General features: G+C 47.5%; 10 protein-coding genes across 10 annotated transcripts; 6 read left to right on the forward strand and 4 right to left on the reverse strand.

Moving 5' to 3' along the window:
• Positions 1-279: 279 nt before the first annotated feature.
• On the reverse strand, positions 280-1255 carry N7478_001937 (uncharacterized protein; the record flags this gene model as incomplete). The annotated part of the gene is made up of 4 exons (XM_056918151.1): positions 280-460; positions 534-650; positions 685-722; positions 806-1255. The coding sequence occupies 4 exons, from the start codon at positions 1253-1255 to the stop codon at positions 280-282; spliced, it is 786 nt and encodes a 261-aa protein (XP_056783762.1).
• A 2061-nt stretch (positions 1256-3316) lies between these two features.
• On the forward strand, positions 3317-9052 carry N7478_001938 (putative pectin methylesterase; the record flags this gene model as incomplete). Its single annotated transcript, XM_056918152.1, has 2 exons — positions 3317-3426; positions 3520-9052. The coding sequence occupies 2 exons, from the start codon at positions 3317-3319 to the stop codon at positions 9050-9052; spliced, it is 5643 nt and encodes a 1880-aa protein (XP_056783763.1).
• A 240-nt stretch (positions 9053-9292) lies between these two features.
• Positions 9293-10356, reverse strand: N7478_001939 (NAD(P)-binding protein; the record flags this gene model as incomplete). The annotated part of the gene is made up of 2 exons (XM_056918153.1): positions 9293-9867; positions 9927-10356. 2 exons carry the CDS (start codon positions 10354-10356, stop codon positions 9293-9295), a joined length of 1005 nt encoding a protein of 334 aa, XP_056783764.1.
• Positions 10357-11062: 706 nt separating this feature from the next.
• Positions 11063-11527, forward strand: N7478_001940 (tautomerase family protein; the record flags this gene model as incomplete). Its single annotated transcript, XM_056918154.1, has 1 exon — positions 11063-11527. One exon carries the CDS (start codon positions 11063-11065, stop codon positions 11525-11527), a length of 465 nt encoding a protein of 154 aa, XP_056783765.1.
• Positions 11528-13459: 1932 nt separating this feature from the next.
• N7478_001941 (NAD(P)/FAD-dependent oxidoreductase) lies at positions 13460-14689 on the forward strand (the record flags this gene model as incomplete). Its single annotated transcript, XM_056918155.1, has 1 exon — positions 13460-14689. One exon carries the CDS (start codon positions 13460-13462, stop codon positions 14687-14689), a length of 1230 nt encoding a protein of 409 aa, XP_056783766.1.
• Positions 14690-15561: 872 nt separating this feature from the next.
• Positions 15562-16367, forward strand: N7478_001942 (rhamnogalacturonan acetylesterase RgaE; the record flags this gene model as incomplete). The annotated part of the gene is made up of 2 exons (XM_056918156.1): positions 15562-15670; positions 15727-16367. The coding sequence occupies 2 exons, from the start codon at positions 15562-15564 to the stop codon at positions 16365-16367; spliced, it is 750 nt and encodes a 249-aa protein (XP_056783767.1).
• Positions 16368-16568: 201 nt separating this feature from the next.
• On the reverse strand, positions 16569-19094 carry N7478_001943 (isochorismatase family protein family; the record flags this gene model as incomplete). Its single annotated transcript, XM_056918157.1, has 1 exon — positions 16569-19094. One exon carries the CDS (start codon positions 19092-19094, stop codon positions 16569-16571), a length of 2526 nt encoding a protein of 841 aa, XP_056783768.1.
• A 1448-nt stretch (positions 19095-20542) lies between these two features.
• On the forward strand, positions 20543-21742 carry N7478_001944 (Ketol-acid reductoisomerase; the record flags this gene model as incomplete). Its single annotated transcript, XM_056918158.1, has 1 exon — positions 20543-21742. One exon carries the CDS (start codon positions 20543-20545, stop codon positions 21740-21742), a length of 1200 nt encoding a protein of 399 aa, XP_056783769.1.
• A 393-nt stretch (positions 21743-22135) lies between these two features.
• N7478_001945 (threonine/serine dehydratase) lies at positions 22136-23351 on the forward strand (the record flags this gene model as incomplete). The annotated part of the gene is made up of 2 exons (XM_056918159.1): positions 22136-22478; positions 22585-23351. 2 exons carry the CDS (start codon positions 22136-22138, stop codon positions 23349-23351), a joined length of 1110 nt encoding a protein of 369 aa, XP_056783770.1.
• Positions 23352-23488: 137 nt separating this feature from the next.
• On the reverse strand, positions 23489-24942 carry N7478_001946 (putative Rad51 family DNA repair protein; the record flags this gene model as incomplete). The annotated part of the gene is made up of 2 exons (XM_056918160.1): positions 23489-24820; positions 24883-24942. The coding sequence occupies 2 exons, from the start codon at positions 24940-24942 to the stop codon at positions 23489-23491; spliced, it is 1392 nt and encodes a 463-aa protein (XP_056783771.1).
• Positions 24943-25226: the final 284 nt, after the last annotated feature.

The following is a 25226-nucleotide window of genomic DNA, read 5'->3' on the forward strand; positions in this document are numbered from 1 at the left end:
TACCTCATGGAGCACCAATCTTTCTCAAATTTTCGGCATGAACATAGCTGTTTAGTACTTACCGTCGGAAAGTTGCCTTTATAGTTATATCATTACCTTCTTGTGTATCATTATATGTTAATTGGAGCTGTTTTATTAGGCATTACAGCACTATTAAACACACTTGTCCGTAAATGATAGTTGAATCTTAGTTTCAAGGGCGTCTCTAGGAATATCATTGTCTATTGAAGCTAGGGTTGAAAACAGATTGAAAACAATCGACGTTACTGCTCGTTTGTTTTACCAAGGTTCCTCCACGACACCATTGCCATCAAACTTGTACAGCTTTCCACTGTGGGTTTCCAGGGTAGATGCATCGATGAGTTTAACCATCCCAGCAGCACTGTCTTCCACGGTAATGACAGCTTCCTCAAGCCCAAAAGCTTTGGCGCCTCGATTTCCAATAGCAGTCTGAACCCAGCTGTTTGCCGGTTCGAAGGTCAGCCTTGCACGCAGAGATTCTTTAGGCTAGTATATGAAAAACGTAAACGTACCCTGGATCAATAGAGAATGCGTTCAACCAAGAATCTTCAACGGAGATTGCCTTGGTATACCAATGCTGAACGACCTTTGTGGGTGCATATGCTGCATTCTGCATGGGAATAAAGTTCCTAGTATGGATGGTTAGTATAGTTCACTTCCGACCAGGCCTTGGCTTTAGTGGTTGCGATGAGAGCCAGAAGCTTGGTACCGATAATCAAAACTCACTGTAGACAATATATATTAGTACTTGATGTATTTTACAAAGTATACGAATTGGACCCACCGTCAAAAAAGCAGAACCAGAGCCAATAGTTACCCATTTGGGCGCAGCCGCCTCCTCAAGGACAGACCGTAAAGCCTGATAAAGATGAACAAACCCGAAAATATTGACATCAATGTGCTTTTGAATATGTTCCACCTTCACCTCAGCTACCTTTGGCCAAGAAAGGGCGATTCCGGCGTTGGCGATCAGAATGTCAATATGAGTAATTCCCCTAGTAGCTAATTCCTTGACCGCTGCACCGGCGTCTGTAGGAGACAAAGCATCGAATTTGACCACCTCTAAGGTGGTTCCTTCTGCTTTCGGGAGATCTGTCAAGGAAATCGAGGTTGGATGGTTGGGGTCGCGGTTTGCGGCGATCACGGTGTGGTTCGGCTTCTTCAAGTACAGCTCCAGCACCCCTTTTCCAATCCCACGATTGGCGCCTGTGATGAGAACAATATTAGAAGACATGGTGCGATTTGAATGTCCCTATTAATAATAGAATAATCTGAGGTCCAAAGTGAAGATGGTAAAAATATGAGAATAAAAGATGAGGAAAGGAGAGAATAGGTCACGATAGATATTTTATATTCCTCAATCCTTCAAGTCGAGATGAAATACTATTTCTAATCGACTTCTAATTACCAAGACAGATTGTTAATCTCTATTCCTGCAAGGTCATGTTTTATGGGGTTGACAACTCCATACGCGGCCGACAAGACTGCTACTATCTGGCAGACAGCACTAAGTCTGCTACATGTAGATCCCTAGTCTTCTGATTGGTCAGAACTTCGATATTCATGCAAGGTAAGCACTTTACTGTGGGTCAAAAAATAAGCAGCGAAGAATAAGCAGTAAGCTGTGAAGATCATCCCCATAATCAAGGCATATTTTACTTGAGAATCCCTAATTTTTGTTAAAGCAACGTTCTTATGTGCTGTGCTAGTATCTGTCAAAACCGAACCTGAATATTATTCAAACACCTCAGCATGTGGTTGAGTATTCAATTCAAGACCCAATATACCGGTCATCATCTGGACACGACTCTTTGAGACATATCCAATCTCTTTCGGTTACAAAGTTTCTATTGTCATCTCAAACATAATCTTGGTGAAATCAGTACGGGGTTCCAAAATTCCTCTGAGCCCGACCTTCGCCACCTAGCACGGCTAAGTTTAGTTCGGCCGCAATGGTGCAGGGACTCGGGAATCCAATGGTTCAGTACTATCCCAGCATATTACAGCAAATCTACCATGTGGTTTAAGTCTTGATCACTTATCTTGAAGAGGTCATTGTCTACAAAACCCAATCAGGCACCCTGCCTGGACGGAAACAAAATGTCTCTGGCTTACCATGGGGCCGGTAAGTTCCTTAGGGCACGTAGAAAAAGTTGCCGAACCGTATTGCTAAGCGCCCCCATCTGGGAAAATCTCGATATAGGCGCACCTGGATCCGAGTGGAGCCATATTTCGGCTTATATTTCCTTCATTGACTTCACGTTCCTGATAAGCCCCGCGCCACGTGGAAACCTCAGGCTTTTGGTGGAAAATTGCCTAGCGGCATAATTTCTTCCGTTAACTATCTAATTAGCTTCACTAGGGACGCTGCACCACTCCACGGCTTTTATTCGTGGTTTAATCCGTCGCAGAATATTTTCCAGCCATACGGAGTATTTAACGTGCACTCGAACACAATCTGTGGGTGGATGTTTGAGTTTCCCCCCTTATCTTTAAAGGCGGGTAACATGTACCTCTCTACGCAGTACCTCGTAGAGCCATGTGAAATTTGCGATGATGCTAGACTTTGTACTACACAGGGCTCAAAATTAATAATAAACCGGCTGTAATTCGGCTTTTGTCACGTTCTCATCTCTGGCCGCCCGTCATCTATCAAATAGGATCATTTATCGTTTATTGGCTCGGCTTTTTCCTCTCGAACCAGCCACTATCGAAATACAGCAACAGGAGGGCCACCATGTGGCGCAATTTTGCAGCCAGGAATAGCGAAATAAGATCTTTGAGGCTCGGAGATGTCCTGAATCGGGTGGGTGGAGTCGCGTATGGAGATCGACCGGCTGGCAGTGAATTGGTCAGATCAGACATCACGGACAAAGCCGTTGCCACGATCAACGTACGCGGCTATCGTTCAGCTTCTATCCCGCCTCGATATTCCAATGCCATGGGTCTGGAATCGTCCAGAACCCATTTTGTATGGCTCGGCCTGAAAAGCTTGTTGTTCCTTGCATTTATGGATATCCTCGGGTATTTATGCCAGCGAGGAGCAAATATGGTGGAAATAGCAAGCCTCTTTGAAATTCTATGATAGTATCTCATTGGAGGCAAAATTCCCCTCTTCTTGTAGCGGCGTTTTTGAACTATATAACCCTGCTGATCTACTAGTAGCAGTAGCGTGGTTTTAAATTTATAACATTGGCTCCTTGATCTTGCCAGAACAGCACCGGTAGAGACAATCAATTGTCCAGGTCTGATACCTGCAGGTGGTCGTTCCAAGTGCCTCCATAGGCTTGTCAGGATGCGCCTTCTCCCTGTTCTGGCCTTCGCTGGTCTAACTGTAGCAGCTGCGACACCCGTGTCCACAGTTGCAACGACTACTAGTACGGTCTCGTCCGAATCCGAGTGCGAGTGCGTTTCAACTTCAACTTCTACGTCCAGTTCAACTTCTACGTCCAGTTCAACTTCTATGTCCAGTTCAACTTCTACGACAGCTTCTCCCAGTGAGTTAGCCCCTAAGGCTTATTTAAAATTACAGATCTTTGCTAACTTCAAAGAAGCTTCCTCCACTGCTGTTACCGTTGCCGCAGATGGCAGTGGTCAATTCACCGCCATTGGCGATGCCATCGCATACGCTCAAAGTAACGGAATTCCCACCGTCACGGTCTCTTCAGGCACCTACACCCAGACGGTCACCATCTCGGCAACCCCCACTGTGACTGTCATTGGTCAAAGCGGCAATGAAGATGATTATTCCAGCAATGAAGTTACCATAACCAATGATGTCACTGTCCTGACTATCAACAATAATGTCAAACAAGTGAGCTTCAAGAATATCAACTTCTTGAATACCGGATCTGCCTACGGAGCAATGATCCTGAAGGGAAACCAATACGCGTTCTATGACTGTCAAATAGTTTCAACTGGATCTTTGGGAATTACGGCTAGCGTGGGTCTCGGTGTGGTGGCCAATTCTTATATCGAAGCCCTCGACAAGGTCATCTATGGTTCCGCCAGTGTCTACGTTTACAAGACCGACATCGTGCCTGTTGATAGTTCTGCCCTTATTACCTACATGAAGGGCACTACTTACACCTCCACATCGGTTCTCTACAACTCCACTGTTGTCTTCGATCACGTTACTGTCGCTCAGAAGTCGGGGGTATCTAACAAAAATGTGTACCTGGCTGCGGCGAATGGGGCTGGTACTGTTGTCCTCTACCGCAACTCTGCCCTAGGAAGCCTCATTGCTGCCAGCGGCGCGCATGTTGACACTAGCTCCCAGGATGGCTACAACCTTTTTGCAGAGTATGCCAATACTGGCTTGGGGGATTATGCCAACAACGCGGCTTCTCGAGCTACGTACATGTCTGTTTTGGATTCCTCAGAGGTATCGGACTACAGCATGTCTGCTGTTTTCGCCGCGGCTTACCCCTCTTACGCGTCCTCCGATGTTAGCTGGGTCGACTCCTCGGTTCTTGATGCCATCGAGAGTGCAGATGCCATAGCAACATCAACATCCGTTTCTTCAAGTACAGCAGCTGCGACAACTTTGACTACCGCTGCTGCTACTACCTCGACTGCCCCGAGTGCCACCTCTTCGTCCACTAGCACAACTTCATCTGCCGCTCTGGCCTCATCCACCTATGTAGTGGATAAGAATGTTGGGCCTTACAAGAACATCACTGCTGCGATCGCGGCTCTCCCTAGTGACAGCAACGAATACACCATCTACGTCAAGGCTGGTACATACAACGAGCAAATCTCTGTGACTCGTAAGGGGTTGACAATCATCCGTGGTGAAACTGACTTTGAGAATGACTACACTCAGAACACTGTCACTGTTGATTACTCTAATGGTGTCTTGACAAGTGCTGGCGAGGATGAGACTACCCCAGTCGTTAATGCCAAGAACAGTGATGGAAAGGGATTAGCTCTTTACAACATCAATTTCCAGAATACCTACCCTCAGACATCCAACACTGCTGCTCTAGCTGCTGATTTCTATGGCAATGTTCAAGCATACGGATGCTCCTTCATTGGTTATCAAGATACTCTTCTGGCCAACAAGGGCACACAGGTATTTTCCAACTGTTACGTGGAGGGTTCCGTTGACTACATTTGGGGATTCTCAACTGCATACTTCTACCAGTCCGTCATTGCTGCGAACACTGCCGGTGCTAGCATTGCGGCAATGAGTCGTTCTTCTGCAACTGCCACGGGCGGCTACGTATTTGACAATTGCCTTGTTACCTACACGTCCACATATGGTAGCACTTATCAGGATACTTGGCTCGGCAGGCCTTACTCCGAATACAGTATTGTCGTCTACATGAACTCATACCTGGATAAGCACATCAACCTAGCTGGCTGGCACATCTGGTCGACTAGCTCTCCTCAAACCGACTATGTCACCTTCGGAGAGTTCAACAATACCGGACCTAGTAGCTGGTCTAGTAGCCGTGCCTCATTTGCTACAAACCTGACTGCCACTGAGGCCGAGACCTATACTCTCACTAACTGGATTGGTGATACCTCTTGGCTTGACATGGCTGCCTATGGTTACATCCCATCTTACAGCTTGACTGGAGATTCTACCACAACGGCTCCATCCACTACATCCAACACCAATTCCACATCGACTTCAACCACTTCTTCTACTGCGACGGCCACTTGGGCTCACCCTACAAGCGGTACGTTTCCTCCTACGGGAGCCGTTTTAGTTGATGTCTCTGGCACTGTTGATGGAGCTTACAGAAACCTTACCGATGCTCTGGATTCTCTCCCAGATGACAGCTCGACCCAGGTGATTTTTATGTATGCTGGAACCTATGACGAGCAGGTGCCCTCGATTGACCGAGATGGCCCAGTCATGATTATTGGGTACACCACTGGAAACCCAGGCCAAAGCTATGCCGATAATAAGGTCACAGTCACCTTCTCCCGAGGACTTTCTGTTTCCCCTCTCCCAACCGGCCACTCCGATGCTGAGACTGCAACTGTCTCTACTGCCTCCACCCAGATTGCTTTCTACAATGTGAACATTGTCAACTCTGAAAATCTTGACGGCTCAGAATCTTCATATGTCACGTTAGCCGCTTCTATCTACGGTAACCATATTGCGTTCTATGGCGTCTACCTCCAGGGTTGGCAGGACACTTTACTAACTGGAGCCACAACCGGATATCAATACTACGAATCGTCGTATATTGAGGGTGCCATCGACTTTATCTGGGGCTACTCGAAGGCCTATTTCAAGGGATGTACAATTGGTGCGAAGAGGGCCAAGTCGGCAATGACCGCACAGAGCAGGGCTTCGTCCAGTGCGATCGGTGGATACATCTTTGATCAAACATTGTTTACTGCTGCTGCCGATGCCACAGTAGACCTCACAGAGACTGTTTACCTTGGACGTCCTTATTCCGAATATGCACTGGTTGTGATCAAGAACTCTTATATGACCGATGTGGTCAACCCATCTGGATGGAAGGTCTGGTCTACCACTGATCCCCGTACGGATTATATCACATTTGCTGAATTCAATAACTCTGGACCTGGCAACTGGGAAAATAACGAGGCCGCTCGTGAGGCTTTTGGCTATGCCACTCTTCTCAGCGAGGATACATACTCTTTGGAGACTGTCATGGACTCTACCGATTGGATCGATATGACATATTGGGACTCCATTGACACGCCGACCAGTGTATCTGGAGTCAGTGCCGTATCCACTGCAACAGCGACAGCAACCGCTACATCTAGTGCCACAGCCAGTGCCGCCTATGATGGAACAACTCCTCCCAATGGTGCCTACATTGTATCCAAAACCAGTCTGGGATCAAACACCACTACCTACGACACCATCCAAAGTGCCCTTGACGCCATTCCTACCTCATCAAAGATAACACCCACGATCTTCATTTACCCTGGAACATACGAAGAACAGTTGGTTATCAGCAAGTCTGGATCTGTTGTTTTGGTCGGATACTCGGACTCCACTTATGATTACAACAGCAACCAGGTCACTATCCAGTACAACCACGGCATCGATACTCAGGCAGATGAGTCTAACTCCGATGGTGCAACTGTTTATGCTACCGGCAACTACTTTGAAGCCATCAACATCAACTTCGTCAATAACAATGGCACAGCAAAAGATATCGCAACTCTTGGATTTGCTGTAAAGTCAAGCAAGTATGCTAGTCTCTACGGTTGTCAAGTTAAAGGTAATCAAGATGCCTTGCTTATCAACGGATACCTCTGGATGTCAAATGGTTATGTTGAGGGCAATATCGACATGATCTGGGGCAGTGGTGCTGCTTATTTTCTAAACACAACCATCTCTCCTAACGAGGATGATATCAACCTGACAGCAGACAAGCGCTCCACCAGCACAACCGCCGGAGGACTTGTTTTTGACCAATGTACCATTGTTCCTTCCACTGGTGCAGGAACTATGTCAAAGATCTCCCTCGGTAGACCATGGAACTCTTATGCCCGTGTTGCGTACATTGACTCTTACCTTGACTCCTGTGTTGAGGCTGCTGGATGGAACCAGTGGTCGTCCTCTAGTCCGAACACCGATGGTGTTGCTTTCGCTGAGTATGGCAACTATGGCCCTGGCTCTAGTACAGCTAGCCGTGCTTCATTCACGACCCAGCTCAATGACACTGGAGTTGTTCAGTTTGAGCTGGCCAACTTCTTTGCCACTACTTCTTGGATTGACTTCACCCACGTTGATGGCACACCATTTGTTCCTGACACCACCACGTCTACCGTTATTTCTTCTGCTGCCATTTCTACTGCTTCCTCTACCCTTACTTCAAGTACAGTTGTCACAGATACTGTCACAGATATAGTTACTGTGAAGACTACGTCGACATCCGACATTCTGTCTACCGTCACACCAACTGATAAGACCTCAACTGTCAAATCCACCATTACTGTGACAATCACCCCCGATGCTGTTACAAAGACTACAACTGAGAAGTCAACGATCACTAGCATGGACACAATTACCGAGCCCACTACGACAACTACTAAGACCTCAGTGGTCACAGTTGATGTCGGTACAACAATCACCCCCGATGCTAAGACCGTCACTATGACAGACAAGTCCACATCTACAGACACTGTAACTGTTACTGGCAAGGCGGCCACAAGCACTGTCAAGAGCACCATTTCTGCGACATCAACTGTCACCGTTAAGGTGTCTACTGTTACCAACACGGAGACAGCTACAACCACTAGTATTAATACCACCAGCGCCAAGGGGACCACGACAACGTCTACTACAACAGTGACCACTGGCACTGGTGGAACAATTACTATCAGCACCAAGGCCACGACCGAAACAGTTACCTCATCATCCACAAAGACAGCTACTAAGACTACAACGACAACTGTCAGCTGCGACGCCACGCTCAGAAAGTTCAAACGTGATATATTGCCCCGGGATGTCATTGTCACTGTGACAGCCTATACTACTGACGTCGATGTTGTGCTCAAGACTACCACCACAAAGCTCCCCAGCGCGACAGACTATGTCACCTCTGTCGCCACAAAGACAGCCTCCGTTAAGGCTTCAACTATCACAGACACTATCACATCTGTCGCAACTAAGGTCTCGGCTACTACTATCCCAGCCGTTACCTCCACTGTCACTATTGTTGATACTACATCTGTTGGCAAGGCTACCACTCTGAAGGCATCAACTGTCACAAGTACTGTCACCTCCGCAGTCGAGAAGGCCACAACTGTTACACTTCCGGGCTCCACAACAACTACTACTAGTCTAAAGACCACCACTGTGAAGAGCACTCTTTCACTTCCTGAGTCTACTGTGACCACCACCAAGACTACTACTGTCAAGAGTACCAGCACTATCCCAGCCACTACCAGAACTGTTATCAAGACCGTAACTGTGACTAATAGTCCCTCTGTCACTATTACCGAGCGTGCTACTTCTACCTCCACCAAGATTAACAGCACAACGACAACTGTGACAGCGACTGCAACGAAGACCGCCAAGTGCTCTTAAGTGGGACACTTTCCGTGAAGCAGCACTCGCCCTTAACTCCTTTTTGCTTGTGTTTGAAGCCCAGGTGCTATAATAATAACGAAAACTTCTTGGACTATATACTGTTACTAGGGTTTATCTCAGTTCTTCACACCGATCGTTCAATAAATGCAAATATTAATATTAAATTCCAAACGTTAAACGTCAAGTTAGAACCATGATTACATCAAAGGATTTAGAAATCTAAAGCTCCGGCAAATTCTATGCAGTCGCCTCCTGAGCCTGAAGTTCCAACTGCTGTTTCACAACACTGTCAATAATGGTCTCGGGCGAGCGCCACTTGATACCAAGAATCTTCTCAGCAGCGGTGGGATAAACCTCCCAGTTTCCAGTGAACGGAGGCTGCAACTTGGATCCCAGAGAAGGATAATTCTCCTGAACATACTTCCCAGCTTCTTCCCAAGAGTTGGCAGGGTGCGAAATCAAAAATTCCGTACCGTTTGCAGCATCCGCTTGCAAAGCCTTCACGTGGGCATCGGCCACATCACGAACATGCACCCACACGTTACCGATCAAGGGCTGTTCACTGCGGAAGGAGTTATAGAAGAAATTGTTCATTCCAGTAAGCCCGGCAGCAGTCTTCTGGTTGAGGTCTTCACCGAGTACGAAAGACGGGTGCAGAGTGAAGATCTTGTAGTGCGGGTTTTCGGTCTTCAGGAAGTCACGAGTTGCCTGGTGAGCTTTGATCTTGGACACGGCGTATCGTATTCCGTGGCCTGCAAAGCCTTCTCCGAACTTCATTTCTGGGTCGACGTAGATCACTTCACCGGTGTTTTCTGTATTTTATTGTTAGTATAAGGACGGAGTTGATTAACTTTGAATCAAGAGAGTTTACCCTTTGCGACAGCCACGTTGGAGATCAGAGCATCGGGAGGTGTGAGTGAGAGAAGAGAAGACACGATGACCACCTTCTGGATTTTCGGGTGTGCTAATGCGGCATTGAGCATTGACAGGGTAGCTTTGACAGCTGGGATCACATAGTCACGCTCCAAATCATCACCACTTCCCGGCATGGGAGAGGCAATGTGGTAGACATAGTCGACATCATGGAGTGCAGCCTTCAGACTATCAATGTTGGATAGATCCGGAATAACGGCTATCTCGATATCGCTGTTGAACTCGGCATACCGCTCCCTGAGGCCAGCTTCTTGCTCGGCTTTGCGAATTGCCAGTCGAACCCGGTATCCGGCTCTCAATGTTGCAAAGACGACGTGAGCTCCGATGAATCCGGTCGCACCGGTGATGAAGACCAGAGACTTAGACATGGTGATTGTTGGTTATTGGTTGTAGGTTGTTATTTGAAAATTTAGTTTCTTAATTGAGACTTGAGAAGCTTGCTTGTTTGGTTTGAATTGTGTCCTTTAATCCGGTCTACAACAAGAACTTATACCTTGGGATTGGAAAAATCCATGACCGTGACAAATTGCATGATTACCAACATTCGCGTTTCGTCGCTGTTCCAATTTGAATTGATCGCGAAATGTGGCAAGTGGCTTTTTCGTCATCTTTTAGAAGCACTTGGCTTGTAAGATGGCAAAGTCCTTGAATCATCATAAAATTAAATGTTGAATAATCATTAATGTTGAATAACTAATCATTGATGCTGAATAATTATGCATGTTGAATAATCGGAAAATCACCATTGGTCATGCTCGGACACCAACATCTAGACATACCACTGTGCACCCACAAATTCGAAAACATCAATAAGAATGAACCATGTCTTCGTTCGCTGTGGTATTCATCCGATAGCTCTTTCAATTATACTTACCTTGTCTTGCGAAAAAGAAAACTGATTATTATGAACTCCGATCTTGCTCGGGCAACGGGATGTAACAATTCTGTGACATGACAGGGAGTCGGTTGAGCTGATGAGATGGAGAGTTATAAAGTCGAAATGGATCCAGAGTTCACTCAAATCCAATCTCGCTTCCACAACCTTATCTATAATCTACAATCTTCAACGCCACAATGCCCCTCTGGCAGATATACCACCCCGCCGGCACATTCCAGGATAATGCATCCAAGCAAGCCTTCGCAGAAGACATCACAAAGATGTACACCGAGGACCTCGGTCTACCAGCCTTCTACGTGGTAACTCAATTCCATAGGATGGACAACGCCGACGTGTTTATTGGCGGGAAGACAAAGACTACCACTGAAAAACCATTTGTTCGCGTGGTCATCAATCACGTCGCGGTCCATGTACCTGATGAGAATGCCGCGTACCTCCGTACTACGTCTCGTCTTGACGCTATTGTGAAACCTCATTTGCTGGACAGGGGGTACGACTTTGAGTACCATGTTGATGAGACTGAGAGACGACTTTGGAAGATTAATAGTTTGATTCCACCACCTTTCAAGAGTGCCGAGGAGAGGATTTGGGTTGAGAAGAATGAGGTGTTGCCTTATGATGGTGCTTATCCGCCCAATTAATCGAGATATATCATTGGATAGATAACTGTGCAGGACTGAAAGCTATGATGTTGACTGAAATGAAGTGTAAAGATTGGTTCTATAACGGGGGTATGATGATGCAACGTTGACGGGCATAGTATAATGTTTACTCCGTGATTCGCGGCACTGTTTTACTATCCCCCAAGAGATTATGACCGTCAAGAAATCAATAAACCGCCGCAGCTTCTCATAATTTAATACGATTACCTCTAATAGCTGTTATCGCTAAGATGGAAGGAGCTCTCGATCACTACCTTTTGTGCGCTTGGTGTGATCCAAGAGAAAGTCTACGCGACCGTCAGTTTTGACCATTTAAAGGGGACTTTTCTAGAATGAAACATAGATTGACTTGACCTTCTTTGGCAGTTCGAACCTTCGGAGCGACCACAGAGCTCCCATCACATCTTGGTACGTGGCGTATCAAAATTGCATTACGTTTTATTCATTTAGACGCATACAACATCCTTTCAGTTCACGACTTCTGCTGGCACAGACTGATGAAACATTTCGATCAACCTCCTTGTCTTGAAAAGCTGATTAGGGTTCGAAAATAACACGGATCCCAAGATATAGAGGTCGGCTCAATACATACTTTTCGACGTGTTTTTATTAATATAGCTAATATTCAAAAACCACATCCATCGAAGATCACGGAGAAGTATAAATTGTTCAAAACTCTTTTTTTATCATCTTCATTCTACTTCTTTCTTGAAGAACTCGAACATCCTTTCTTTTAACGGAAACACTGAACGCCTTGACGCAAAAGTATACACAAAGACAGGAACCTTACACAACATCAATCCTCTCCGACAAGCCACATCATCTATACATCTCATCAACATGGCGCCGGTAAGTCTCACCTCAGGTCTCTATAATCAGGATTATAAGAATGATTCTAGTGGTATCAAGATTCTGGAGTGTTGTCATTTCTACAGGATATGCATGCAGTGACTCTTTAAACCCGGGAATTCGCCGCTTATCACAGCAAACTCTACATTCGGCTCGGTCGCGTTGTGCACTGAAAGCTTGAACAACCCCTCATAAGTTACTAATATATCGGCGCTTCAAGATTGCAAAAGGCCAATTATCTCCAAGATTTGTTCCCTCTGAACAGAGTGTGGACGGTGCAGCGTGATATTACGGAATCCGTTGCACAGATGGGACCTCTGTAGTAAGCAATGTAAACAATGAGGATCAAAGTAACCCGCGGACAAAAACACAGACCAACGACAGCCCGGCGGTACGTTAGGCTTCGATGTAACTGCGGCAATTATAATGAAGGTTTCTTTGACATCTAGAGCTTGAATAACCAATATATAGTACATTCATGCGCTAAATGGAAACCATGATGATACATCACGCTCAAGTTTTGAGGCACTTTTTTTTTTCATGTAAAGGATAGGATCTTGCATGGGCTATTTAGCAAAATAATGTGGGTCCAGTTCCTTTCCTGTCCAATCAATACGGGTAAATTCTACACCAACATGTCGACTGCAGCCCTGAAGTACTTGAGGATGCAGTGAAAGTCTTAGCCTCAGATAGCTTCATATCATTACCATCACTCATGTTAAACATACTTTCTCCCGAAATCCCTTCCGCCCTTTTCTTGCCCAAAAATGTGGCACAAAATCACATACTACAGTCCTAATGAAGATCAATCAGTCGGGATGCGGGTACTCGGGAATCCGGTTATCCCCCCAGAACTTAACTTTTATGCATGAATAGCCGCAGAATGATTATCATCGGCATTGCGGGTTTATCAAAAATTATTGAGATGCCGAATTGCCACAGACCATTAAAAATCACCTTTGTATAAAACCTCATCTATATATAAGATCACCAGTTCTCATTCCAGTCTTCATATCATTCTCAACATATCCAATCAAGAATCCATCAACTCTCCAAAATATAATGGCGAAGAAAATAGTCATTATCGGCGCTGGCTTCGCCGGAGTCTGGAGTGCCTTATCAGCCAAACGACTTGCGACCCTTACAAATCAAGAAGACAATCTAGAAATCCTAGTCGTCGCACCCGGACCAACATTGACCATGCGTCCACGACTCTACGAGGCCAAGCCATCCGAGATGATCCACCCACTCGGTCCCATCTTCAATGCCTCAGGAGTAAAATATGTTCAAGGAACTGCAGAAAACATCAACACTGAGAAAAACACCATCCATGTTCGATCCAACGAAGGCATCGAGTCGACAATCAGCTATGATCGCCTCATCTTAGCTGCTGGAAGCTCTGTCGTGCACCCAAGAGCAATCACCGGCATCGAACAACATGCGTTTAACATCGATTCTTTGGAATCAGCGAATAAGCTTGACTCCCATCTTCAGAGCCTTGCTTCCACATCCCCAACACCCTCTAGTAGTACCATCGTGGTATGCGGTGCCGGTTTCACAGGCATCGAACTCTCTACCGAGCTTCCAAAGCGAGTAAATCATATCAAAAACGCACGAATCATCCTAGTCGGTAACGCAGACCAAGTTGGACCCGATCTTGGACCCGGTCCTCGACCCGTCATCCTAAAAGCTCTTTCCGACCTCGGTATCGAGCTAAAACTCGGATCAGCCGTGACAGAAATCGACGCTGATAGCATAACTCTCGCATCCGGCGAGAAGATCGCAACGAATACAGCAATTTGGACAGCCGGTGTACGCGCAACACCTTTGACTCAGCAAATTCCTAGCGAAAAGGACTCTTTCAATCGTCTCCGGGTAGATAAGCATCTACGAGTTTCGTCAGTCGAGAATGTATTTGCCACTGGTGATGCTGCCTCTGCACTAGCTGATTCGAAGGGCCATTACGCTTTGATGTCCTGTCAACATGCCCTTCAGCTTGGCCGGGTGTCTGGACATAATGCTGCTGCGGATCTTCTTGGTGAGCCGCTGATAGATTATGAGCAGGCAGCTTATAATTGCTGTCTTGATCTTGGTTCATGGGGTGCTGTCATTGCTGGAGGGTGGGAGAAGGAAGTCAAGTTAACGGGTGATCTTGCGAAGAAGGTCAAGTGCCATATCAATCAGAAACTTATCTATCCTCCGGATGATATTGAACAGGCACTGGTTTTGGCTAACCCGGTAGGACCTAACTCGGATGAGCTATTCAAGCATATCTTGGAACAGGTAGCATAACTGTTTTTGAAGAATGAGGTTTTAATTGCTGTTGGGGGTGAATAGTTGCACAGTTTTTGTTTAATGTCTGCTTCTACTATAGTTTGTTTTAATATTCCGGCTGTCTTCCCATAACATGTGCATATTACATTTGTTTTCAATTTTTATCTCAACTCCAGAGCTATCTAAATCATACACAAGATCTCCATACAAGTTTCTACTTTTCTGTTCCTGACATTATCAACTCAAACATCACAATATGACGGTGAGAAACAACAACACGTCCAACTTAAATGGTCAATTTATTACCCCCAGCCCCCCCCATAATTCAAATTCCAACTTAATGCCATCATAATTCCAACCATCACCCAAAGCTCATATTACATGACATCGGAACTTCTGCAGCTTCAAAGTGTGGAGAAATGCACTTAAATTATCCATCCAGTCACGAAACACAACAAGTTTCAAAATCAAGCTAGACCCCAAGGGCTGAAGGAATCAATCAACCTAATACAAGAAATGATCGTCACGCAAGGGACTGCACCGTAAATGTCGCAGAAACATAGTCCATGAATCAAACTAAGGGCTAGGGGCGCCGATCTGCAGGTGGCACTGGTTTTGCTTCTGGCACTAATGTACCCCACCTGCAAGCTACTTGATATTTTTCCGCTATTCTGAACGTCCGTGAGTCGGATGACAGCGACATACAATTTCGTCAGATCTATATGGGGCTTTCGCCGAATCTAAGAAGGGTATATCTCCGGTAAGTTATGTGTAGGTGTAGAGTTAAGTGATTATAAAAGGCGTGTCTGCATCGCTGCATGGCTAGTTTTACAGTGATACCTCGAATTCTATCCATTTGATAATTGTTATAATCCACATTGATTTCCATCATGAAGGCCGCCACAGTATTATCCTTTGCTTCGACTGCTCTTGCGAGCACGATCTATCTAGCTGGTGACTCCACCATGGCTAGTGGTGGGGGTGGCACTGGTACAAATGGTAAACTCAGCTTTTCCCTCATCATCGAAAGAAAACACAGAAGCTAACCTGCTCAGGATGGGGGCAATATGTCTCACCCTACACAACATGGAGTATCTCGAACCAAGCCATAGCAGGTCGTAGCGCCCGCTCATTCACTCGCGACGGCCGGTTCACGACCATTGCCGACGAAGTCAAATCGGGTGACTGGGTAATCATCGAATTCGGCCACAACGACGGTGGTTCCCTCACGCCAACAGATAACGGACGCACCGATTGCTCTGGGACAGGCAGTGAGATATGTTACTCGGTCTATGATGGAACGAACGAGACTATCCTCACGTTCCCTGCATACCTGGAGAATGCCGCAAACACGTTCACGGAACTTGGAGCGAAGGTGCTTATCTCGAGCCAGACGCCTGATAACCCTTGGGAGACGGGATCGTTCGTTTATACGCCGTCGAGGTTCGTTGGGTACGCTCAGATAGCAGCGGAGGCAGCAGGCGTCGCTTATGTGGATCATGGAGCGTATGTTGCGAACATCTTTGAGTCTCTTGGATCAGACGTTGTGAACTCGTATTACCCGCTTGATCATACTCATACCAGTCCTGCGGGCGCATTGGTGGTCGCTCAGGCATTTTTCAAGGCTGTTGTCTGTGGAGGTGTTGCATTGGAGAGTACTTTGAACACCACTAGTTTTCCGGGCGAATGTCTATAAGAGTGTAGATAGCAGTGCAGAAAGAAGTTCGGTAGTTTTTAGCTACCACGCGCTGTGAAATATCACAGGATATCAGTTGACTTAAATTTCATTGATTGTGATTGGGTTTCATGATAATTCGTAATATGTCCATAGCTACAATAAATAACAGGATGGGTGTTGCAGCCAAATGTCATAACAGAGAGTCGCAGCTCAGGGCCGTCACTCTGGCTTAGACTCGTCTAAAATGGCACGAACGATGCCTCTTTTTTCAACGCGTAGGTAATACTGATTCAAGTTGGTGAATCGAGCACTGAAAGGCCCTTGAGTCTGTACTATTTCTTGCAGGACTGGCCAAAGCCCACAATCATCAATTCCAAATACCGTCCCTCCCAGATAATGTTGACCCTCGAGGGACCGCTCCCAATGTCGAAGGCCGCCGGAAAATGCAATTCCAGGATTATTTTCATGATGATCACGCCAGTCCTCCAGCAAGTCTTCAGTCCAGGAGAGATGGGTCCCACCCTTGAGTACATCAACTCCAGGTCGTGCATTCTCAGGGGGTTGAGAGGCTAGGTGTTTCAAGATAGCCAAATCGCCATGAACAGTCGACCCATGAGGATCAACATACGCGGGCAGTTTCTCTCCTTTGGTTATGTCAATGTCCGCTTTCTGCTTATCTGTGATCTCGTATCGATATCCGTTTTCACTCAAGCCGAGGCGAACCCTTAGGTCTGCCACCAGGTCCCCACTTAACGTCAATCGTACTAATGAGGCGGTAACAAAATTGACGACATCGAAACCGGAACCATAGACTGCATTCCAGTCAAACTCAGAGGAACGGTTTTCTTGACCGAATGCGCGGATCAATGATTCCGTCTTTTCAGGGTCACCATGAATCGTTGCGTGCGCATTTGCTTGAAGCTTGTGAACGGCGCCTTGACCCCAAATCAAATTAGCAAGCGGGTGTAGATATGTGCCGATGTGTCTGAAAGTCAAAGAGATACGTTCACCCCCATATGCCTTTTCTTCGGGGGTTTTGGTGTTCTCAGGGCGTTTATCTGGCCGAATACCATGCAACCAGCGCATGTTTGTTTTTTCGCCTAAAATAAAAAGTGAACGATGAGGAAGTGGCACGCGTTGGGTAGTGCGGCCCGATTCTCCGTCTGCTTGTACTTCAGCGGAGGTTTTTGTGCGAAGTACCATGACACGTTGCGCGCCCAAGCTGACATTGCATATAAAAGAGCCTCGAACAATGTCCAAAGTCTTGTCTGAATGCTCAGAGATGTTGTCTTGGCCATCTCGGTATAGTTGGATTAAAACATGATTCAGAGGGTGGCCCAAAATCTCCTCAACTGTTGATCGAACTTCGTCCACAGCAGATGTGAATTTTTTTAGAGGTGGGGATTCATCAGCAGGGTGTCGATAGATTGGAATAGAGCCATCAGGTTGTATGTGACCCTGTACCGCAACCAATCGAGGGACTTGACCAGATAAATGATACATCTTTTGCCAAGCGACTTCCTCTCTAATGCGTTCAAATGTGTCTTGTGGAATATCAAGTTTTGGAACGAGGCGCGAATCTCCTTCTCCGATACCAGAACCAGTAGGTTGGCCAGTCTCTGAGGGCGGCTTTGACGTAGCAGCATTTGTGTTGGGGTCAGCCTTGCCGGCAGTGTCCGGGGGGGGAGGAGACTTCGAAGGAGCATCATTCGTCCCAACGCCAGCGTCGGGAGGTGCCTCTCGCCGTTTGGGTCGGCGCACACGAACCCGAACTTGTTTCTTGGTATCAGCAGGGACCCTAGCAGCACCGGCAGCAGTTCGATGTAATCGAGTAAGAGAGGCAATCTCTGTCAAACTAATGCTTGCATCTGGGTCTTCGTCATTATCACCGGGTATATCTTCAGGTGGCGATTCCTCCGCAGCGACTCCCAGGGTGTCCATCACACTTTCGAGACCGAGCGACGCGCCGGCAGGTCGTTTGGGCTGCGGTACACCCTGAGCAATAGCGTCTGTCTCCGCCCAATCCAACTCCTGGTACAACTCTTGTGCAGAAAGCCCGGTTGCACCCAGTATATCCGCCATGCGGCGCATGGCCTCGCGATGGCGCCCAAACTCGCGGTACCCGAGGCAATCCTCGATCAGAGTAACGGAGAACCCATTTCGGACGGCGTCTAAAGCAGTAGCGTAAACGGAGATATTCGATAAGGAGCCACATAGAAAGACCTCAGTCACAAATCTTGTTCGAAACGAAAGTACAAGATCATTCGACTCCAACGCAGAGTATGCAGTTTTGTCCAGTACGGTGTCCTGCTCGAGGTCGATAGCGGCGAGAATGGGGGCGGGGAACTGAAAACCAGAAGTATTGGAAGCACAACAGGTAGGAGATTGGCCCGATAAGAATGCCTCTGGGTCGACTGGCTCTGGAGTATCGCGATCCGACCCAACCTCAATCACGTCTGACTTGGGTATAGCATGGCGCTTAGGAGGCTCATTTTCCAAGACGATGCGATCGCCAAAGTTCCAGTCGGAAAGTGACTGTGCTGACTCGTATTTTGATCGCACCCAGATCACATCGCCAACTTTTCGAAATGCAGCTGCCAGGCCAGGTAAAGTCTCGAGGATCTCGGGGGTATTGGGGATGTGCAATGTTCCAGACGAGCGCACGAAGTCATTTTGGAAGTCGAGTAGGATAAGAGCCTTGCGCGTTTTAATGGCGGGGAGGTCACCGAATGAGAAGAAGCTCATCGTATAGACATGGTACGGTGGCGCATCCGAAAAACAAACAAGATGGAGGGGATGGTTGGAGCTGGAGAAGCGAGTGTCGGTTCTTTGGTTCTTTGGTTTTCGTGGGGTTGAGCTGAAGTGGAGGTCGACACCTCAGGCAGGAATAGGAAGAAAATCAACGAAGAACAGTCACAGTGGACTGAAATGCAAAATGCTGTCTATTATTTGTATCTGCTGGAAATCTCAAGGCTCTAGGCTGTCGGGAAATTTTCTGTGTTATTTTTGAGCCCAAGAAGTACCCAAGAAGTAACTGGCGCTCCCAACCTCACCGACTTGAGAAGTCTAGCATCAAGTTGGGTCAATTGGAGCAGTGCTATTGGACTACCAGGTGACTCGGAGGAGATAACGGGTGGGAGAAGTATAGATTGGCCGAGCCATGGTTAGATCTCGTATAAATTGTATTTGGGGGGGCTCGAGGTCAGATATACTCGTATTATAGCGGGATCGGTCTTTACTACTATAGTCAGTTAGACCACTCTTGAGGAAGCATGGTAAAATTCAAGTATATAGAGAAGTATACTCCTACTATGTCTTCTTCAGGGCTGAATTACCCTAGGCTACTCTCCAAGTTCTATATACCCTTATACGCATTCGTCTGTGCATGATTTTTCTACCTATACCCGAGGCCTACTCAATCGCATCTACCCAGCATTGTCCTAATATAGAATATACCTGATATTATTCCGGCCTGAGCAACAACTGGATCTAGATAAAAATTCAATCTTTTAACTGTCAATTGAAATATAAGATTGTCTATTTTGAGTCAAAGATGGGATTTTTGACAGCGTTGACTATAGTATGTGTCACTGGCATGGATCTACTAGATAGTATGTCCCTAGCATCAACTGTACTAGTGATACTATCTACTACTAATGCTCGTTTGCATTTATATTTGCGTTGATAATGAATGCCTCACCGTGACTCCACTGCTCGTCCATTGATCCATTATTCGCAATAAACTTCATAGTCATCTAAAACCAGAAAACAACTAGAGGAAGCCACATCATCACCAGTTTCCCACCTCCATGAGATCTCCGCTACCGAATTCAGTTCAATATAAATATAATACATACAAGGTGAACCAATCACCTCCACCAATTGACAACTTCTGGGGATCTTCATTCTAGTACGTAGTCAACGTTACCGGATCAACCTAGATCGTCACCGACTCCAGTGTCTGCGTGCGGTCAACCGGCCCCTCTAGCCAATCAGAAGACCCCCGGTGTCGGACCGGGGAGCAACAGCACTTCTCCGAAGATCACGTGCGATGACTCCCAGTTAGAGTGGAGAAAGAGCTTTTCCACCCCCCAGCCTGCTTGCATTTAAAACTCCCAGAATTCCCACCCTCTTCCCCTCTCAAGTTCATCTTCTCTTCAACTCTCCACTCCCCAATCCCAATTCCATCCACAATGGCTTCCCGTGGTCTTCCCCGTGCTCTCCGCATGGCCCGTGTCGGCCGTGTGGCCGCTCCTCGCTCCATTGTGAACGCCGCCCTTCCCCGGCCTGCTCTGGCCAAGGTGGTCCCCCGTGCCATTGCCCCCATGACCCCCGTCCGTGGTCTCAAGACTATGGACTTCGCCGGCCACAAGGAGGTTGTCTACGAGCGTGCCGATTGGCCCCGTGAGAAGCTCCACGAGTTCTTCAAGAACGACACCCTTGCTCTCATCGGTTACGGTTCCCAGGGTCACGGTCAGGGTCTTAACCTCCGTGACCAGGGCCTCAACGTCATCGTCGGTGTCCGAAAGGATGGTGCTTCCTGGAAGGAGGCCATCCAGGATGGCTGGGTCCCCGGCAAGAACCTGTTCGATGTCACCACCGCCATTGAGAAGGGTACCGTCGTCATGAACCTTCTCTCCGATGCCGCCCAGTCTGAGACTTGGCCCACCATCAAGCCCCTCCTCACCAAGGGCAAGACCCTCTACTTCTCTCACGGTTTCTCCCCCGTCTTCAAGGACCTCACCAAGGTCGATGTCCCCACCGATGTTGATGTCATTCTCGTTGCCCCCAAGGGTTCCGGCCGTACCGTCCGCACTCTCTTCCGTGAGGGCCGTGGTATCAACTCCTCCATTGCCGTCTTCCAGGACGTCACCGGCCAGGCTAAGGAGAAGGCCATCGCCATGGGTGTTGCCGTCGGTTCCGGCTACCTCTACGAGACCACCTTCGAGAAGGAGGTCTACTCTGACCTCTATGGTGAGCGTGGTTGCCTCATGGGTGGTATCCACGGCATGTTCCTCGCTCAGTACGAGGTTCTCCGTGAGCGTGGCCACTCCCCCTCCGAGGCCTTCAACGAGACCGTCGAGGAGGCTACCCAGTCTCTCTACCCCCTCATTGGTGGCAACGGTATGGACTGGATGTACGCTGCCTGCTCCACCACTGCCCGCCGTGGTGCCATTGACTGGTCCAGCCGCTTCAAGGACAACCTGAAGCCCCTCTTCAACGAGCTCTACGACTCCGTCCGTGACGGTACCGAGACCCAGCGCTCCCTCGACTACAACGGCCAGAAGGATTACCGTGAGAAGTACGAGAAGGAGATGGAGGAGATCCGTGAGCTCGAGATCTGGCGCGCCGGTAAGGCCGTCCGCTCTCTCCGCCCCGAGAACCAGAAATAAGCTCTCTCTTTGTTTTAAATAATGTTGTGATACCCGCAAGGGAGATTGGATGAAAAAAGTTATGAATGTACTATGACCTTGTTTTTGGGCTCTTCGGGTATACGAAAATATCATTTGCGGCACTGCCGATTCCAAGTTCTCTCCAATCATCTCCATGTTCCATCTTAAGATCGTAGTCATCTCATCTCGTATACCTCGACAGAAGCAAAAAGAAGGAAAAGAAGCAATTCATCGAATATCCCCGTATCAGTCAAATCGGTGTAACTCCGAACCTCCACCACCCAGCGGACAAAAATCCGGGACCCCAACTTCCCCTCCTCCACACCACCTCCCAATCTCCATTCTATACGTACTCAATACCTTCTAAGCTGACACAGCACAAAGAAACCAACCATGTCTACCGCGACCGCAGCCGAGCAAGCCCAATCTCTCACACCAGCCGCCATCCGAGCCGCCCACGAACTCATAAAGCCATACATCCATCTCACCCCGCTCCTCACCTGCGCAACTCTTGACAAGATCGCCTCAACTCCACAAACAGCTTCAGCACTAGTTGGCACACCATTCGAGGGCCAAGCACCAGCAACCCCACACCTCCGCTTCCATTTCAAATGCGAGAACCTACAGCGCATTGGCGCATTCAAGGCACGCGGTGCCCACCATGCTTTACTACGATTGATCGAGGAGCGGGGCGAAGAAGAGGTGAAAAAGCGGGGAGTTATCACACATAGTTCCGGTACGGTTCTTCCCATTCACGGTTTGGTAATAGCAAGCAGAGCAGGAATTGAGAACAATATCTGGATGTTATTAAGAGGACAAGGCTAATAACAAGTAATACACAGGGAACCACGCACAAGCCCTCGCATTAGCAGCCTCAACCCTCAATATCCCCGCATTCATCGTCATGCCGAAAATAAGCACACCATCCAAGATAGCAGGAACCCGCTCCCACGGCGCAGAAGTCGTATTCAGCGGCTCGACGAGCATCGAGCGCGAAGCAGTCGTAGCAGAGATCCAGTCCAAAACAAACGCCATCCTAATCCCACCATACGACGATTTCAACATCATCTGCGGCCAAGGAACAACGGCCCTAGAACTGGAAGCACAGTATACCGAGAAGTCAACCAAGAGTCTAGACGCAGTCATCACGCCTGTTGGTGGAGGTGGATTAAACGCAGGAGTCGCAACATACTTCTCAGATAAGACTACGCGGGTATTTGGTGCTGAGCCTAGTTTCCAGGGTGGAGATGATTGTCGTCGAGGATTAGGAGAGGGTAAGCGAGTTGAAAAGGTTTCTACATTGACTATTGCGGATGGGTTACGCACGCCGGTAGGAGTGTTGAATTGGGAGGTTATTTCTGATAAGAGGAAGGTGGAGGGAGTGTTTTCTGTATCTGAGGAGCAGATTAAGGCTGCGATGAAGTTGGTGGTTGAGCGGATGAAGGTTGTTGTGGAACCGAGTGCTGTTGTTGGATTGGCTGTTTGTCTTTTCGATGAGGACTTTAGAAGGCGTGTACAGGAACAGGGTGGAGAGGAAGGATGGGATGTTGGAATTGTCTTTAGTGGAGGAAATACGACAGTGGAGGCCATTGGAAAACTGTTTAGTTGATTATTTGGCTGTTTATACATACATCTCGGATGCTGCCGTATATGGATTCAACAATAGACAACAAACATATGCATACCTATATATATCAAAGACATAGATAACATCTATACAAGGTCCAGTTTCATTCATCCTCGGTATCATTGCTCAGGCAGGGGTATCTCAATCGCATGCTCTCGAACATAAAATGCAAAACTCCCATCATTATACGGCTTCAATCCATCTATCACACGACGAGGCCACTCCTCCCGTCCCCAAGCATTAACATAAGCCGAGAACTTACCCTGAGAAACAGCACTCTGTCTCATACTCGCATCCTTCTTCGCATCATGCGCACTCATAGAGGGCGGAAATGAACGGACCGGATCTCGCTGCACAACCAGTCGTAAAACCGGGAACGTTCCCCACGGCGCCGGGAGTGCAGATCGAAGTGCCGGCGTTCGAGAAGGAGGTAGATCATATGGTCCCAACGGATCATCCTGATCAGTAGCCTTTTTAATCGGACGAGCCCCAGATACTGTCGTGGTATAGACAACATTGCACCCGAATAGAGCCTGTAAGCGCTTCAACTCTCGAACAATCTCAGCATACAGATCAACGAAATGAAAGCTTTTCATCTGATCACGAAGTTTATCAATTTCTTCATTTGGGAGTCCTAATTCCTCTGCACGTGCGAGATTATCGCGCAATTTATCTTGCCAGAAGAATGCCGTCACGCTATCAATAGCCAGCATTTGAATGGGACGCGATGCAGAATAATGACGAGAAACGTCATATAAGCATGTATCAAGATTCGAAAGCGTAGCAATGAGAGCGAATGAGGACTGTGGTCGGAAAACATGAACGTGCTTCAAAGCAGAAATGATCACAGCCTCAATGTCATCGGTAGATACCGCTGCAGTCTCTGATTCCTGCTCTTCCTGGGCTTGAAAGGACTTCAGTGCTTTTTGCATAATCCCTCGAGCTATCATCTGTAGTCTCTGTACATCAAAACGATCATCGGCATCAATGAAAATAGCAGCTGCATCTTGTCCCCCGATAGGAATTCGGCCATACTCTCGAGGTAATACTGCAAGGGCAGTTAAATGATACAGTAACTGTGATTTTCCAGCAGCCGAGAGACTGCTTGAAATCTCGACCACGGGTATCGGTCTTTTGTTTCTGTAAGCCGAGCCAGAGAATAAAGGATTGAAATGGGCTGCCTGGTCATCGGGCAAGGCTGTTTCCTGGTCAAATTGATCGGCTAGGAGCATTTCCTCGTCATCCGATTCAAACGCCTGTTGATCCGGTTCTTGCTCCTGTAGCACAGTCTGGACCTGGACTTGGTCATTCAAGTCTTGATGCTGGCTCTCAGGCACAGGACCATGGGTTCTCAACATGAAAACATTTACCAGCGCATCAAGCATCGGGACACCCAGTGAAGGTCCTCGAAAGTCATCACTGGGATAGACATTTGCGAGGTCACGCAGGAGCTATAACACAAGTTAGCATCCCATTAATAGTTTCAATAAATGCGACCGAGTCAAAAACAAACCTCGTTCAGTCCCTCATGGTGCACATTCTCCAGCGACGTCGCACCTAAGCTGGCAGCCATTGCGAACAGCCCTCAAAGTCATGGATCACGCATGCCTCTATGACAAAACGCAATAAGCGCGATAAGAAGAAAAGCCACCAGTACAATAATATAACAGAGTCCAGCTAATAGTACTACTTTGTGAAAGAAGAGGGCAATGGCATATCAGACATTGAAAAGAACGAGGAAGTAATCAAATCGGAGATCCAGGCGGAACCGCGATAAAGCAACCTCGGGACCCCAAGAACTTTCTCTGCTCCAGCCCGCAACAACATACGAGCACCTAATCCAGCGCAACCGAGCTT

This window comes from Penicillium angulare (assembly GCF_028827245.1).
Source record: "Penicillium angulare strain IBT 27051 chromosome Unknown utg000002l_segment0_segment0, whole genome shotgun sequence".
Taxonomy (NCBI): domain Eukaryota; kingdom Fungi; phylum Ascomycota; class Eurotiomycetes; order Eurotiales; family Aspergillaceae; genus Penicillium; species Penicillium angulare.